Genomic DNA, 506 nt, shown 5'->3' with positions numbered 1-506 from the left:
TCCCAGAGCTCCTCCTCCCGGCCGCAGGGCGGCGCACTCCCCGCGGGCCGCGCCCACGCCGCCTCTCTGTGCCTCCGTCTCTATGGTAGCCGCTCTAGGCAGCCCGGCGGCCTCCCCTCGCCTGCTCCCCCTGTGGCGGGTTGCGCTCCCGCCACCTTTCTCCCCTCAGCGCGGCGCTCCCGAGCCGCGCTCCGCCGCCTCCCGCCCCGCCGGGCCCCGCCTCCCTCTCCTCCCCTCCCCGCTCCTCAGGGCCGCGGCTCGGGACGCCGCTCGTCGCCCGCTCGGAGCCGTGAGGGAGACGGCCGCGTTCTCCTCCCTTCGCCTCGTTCTCCCACCCCGAAGCGGGAGGCAGACGGCGGCCGCCCGCTCCTCGCCGCCTCCTCCCGCTCCTCCTCCTGCAGCGGGGGCCGCGTCCTGCTGCCGGGGGGGGGGAATTGATGTGGAGACCCCGCGCAGCACCATGCAGCCCCCGCCGAGGAAGGTGAGGGCCCGCCTTGAGGGAGGGG

General features: G+C 77.3%; 1 protein-coding gene across 1 annotated transcript in view; it reads left to right on the top strand.

Annotated features, from left to right (window-relative positions):
* Window positions 213–506, top strand: part of FCHSD2 (FCH and double SH3 domains 2) — a gene marked incomplete in the record, with an annotated part of 145,413 nt that continues 145,119 nt past the window's right edge. Inside the window, 1 exon segment of the mRNA XM_021384110.1 lies at window positions 213–481. Within this exon segment, the coding sequence (XP_021239785.1) occupies window positions 461–481 (21 nt within the window).

Source organism: Numida meleagris, chromosome 1 (assembly GCF_002078875.1).
Source record: "Numida meleagris isolate 19003 breed g44 Domestic line chromosome 1, NumMel1.0, whole genome shotgun sequence".
Classification (NCBI taxonomy): domain Eukaryota; kingdom Metazoa; phylum Chordata; class Aves; order Galliformes; family Numididae; genus Numida; species Numida meleagris.
Note: the sequence above shows the minus strand (reverse complement) of the source record. Positions and strands in the feature narration are given on the sequence as shown.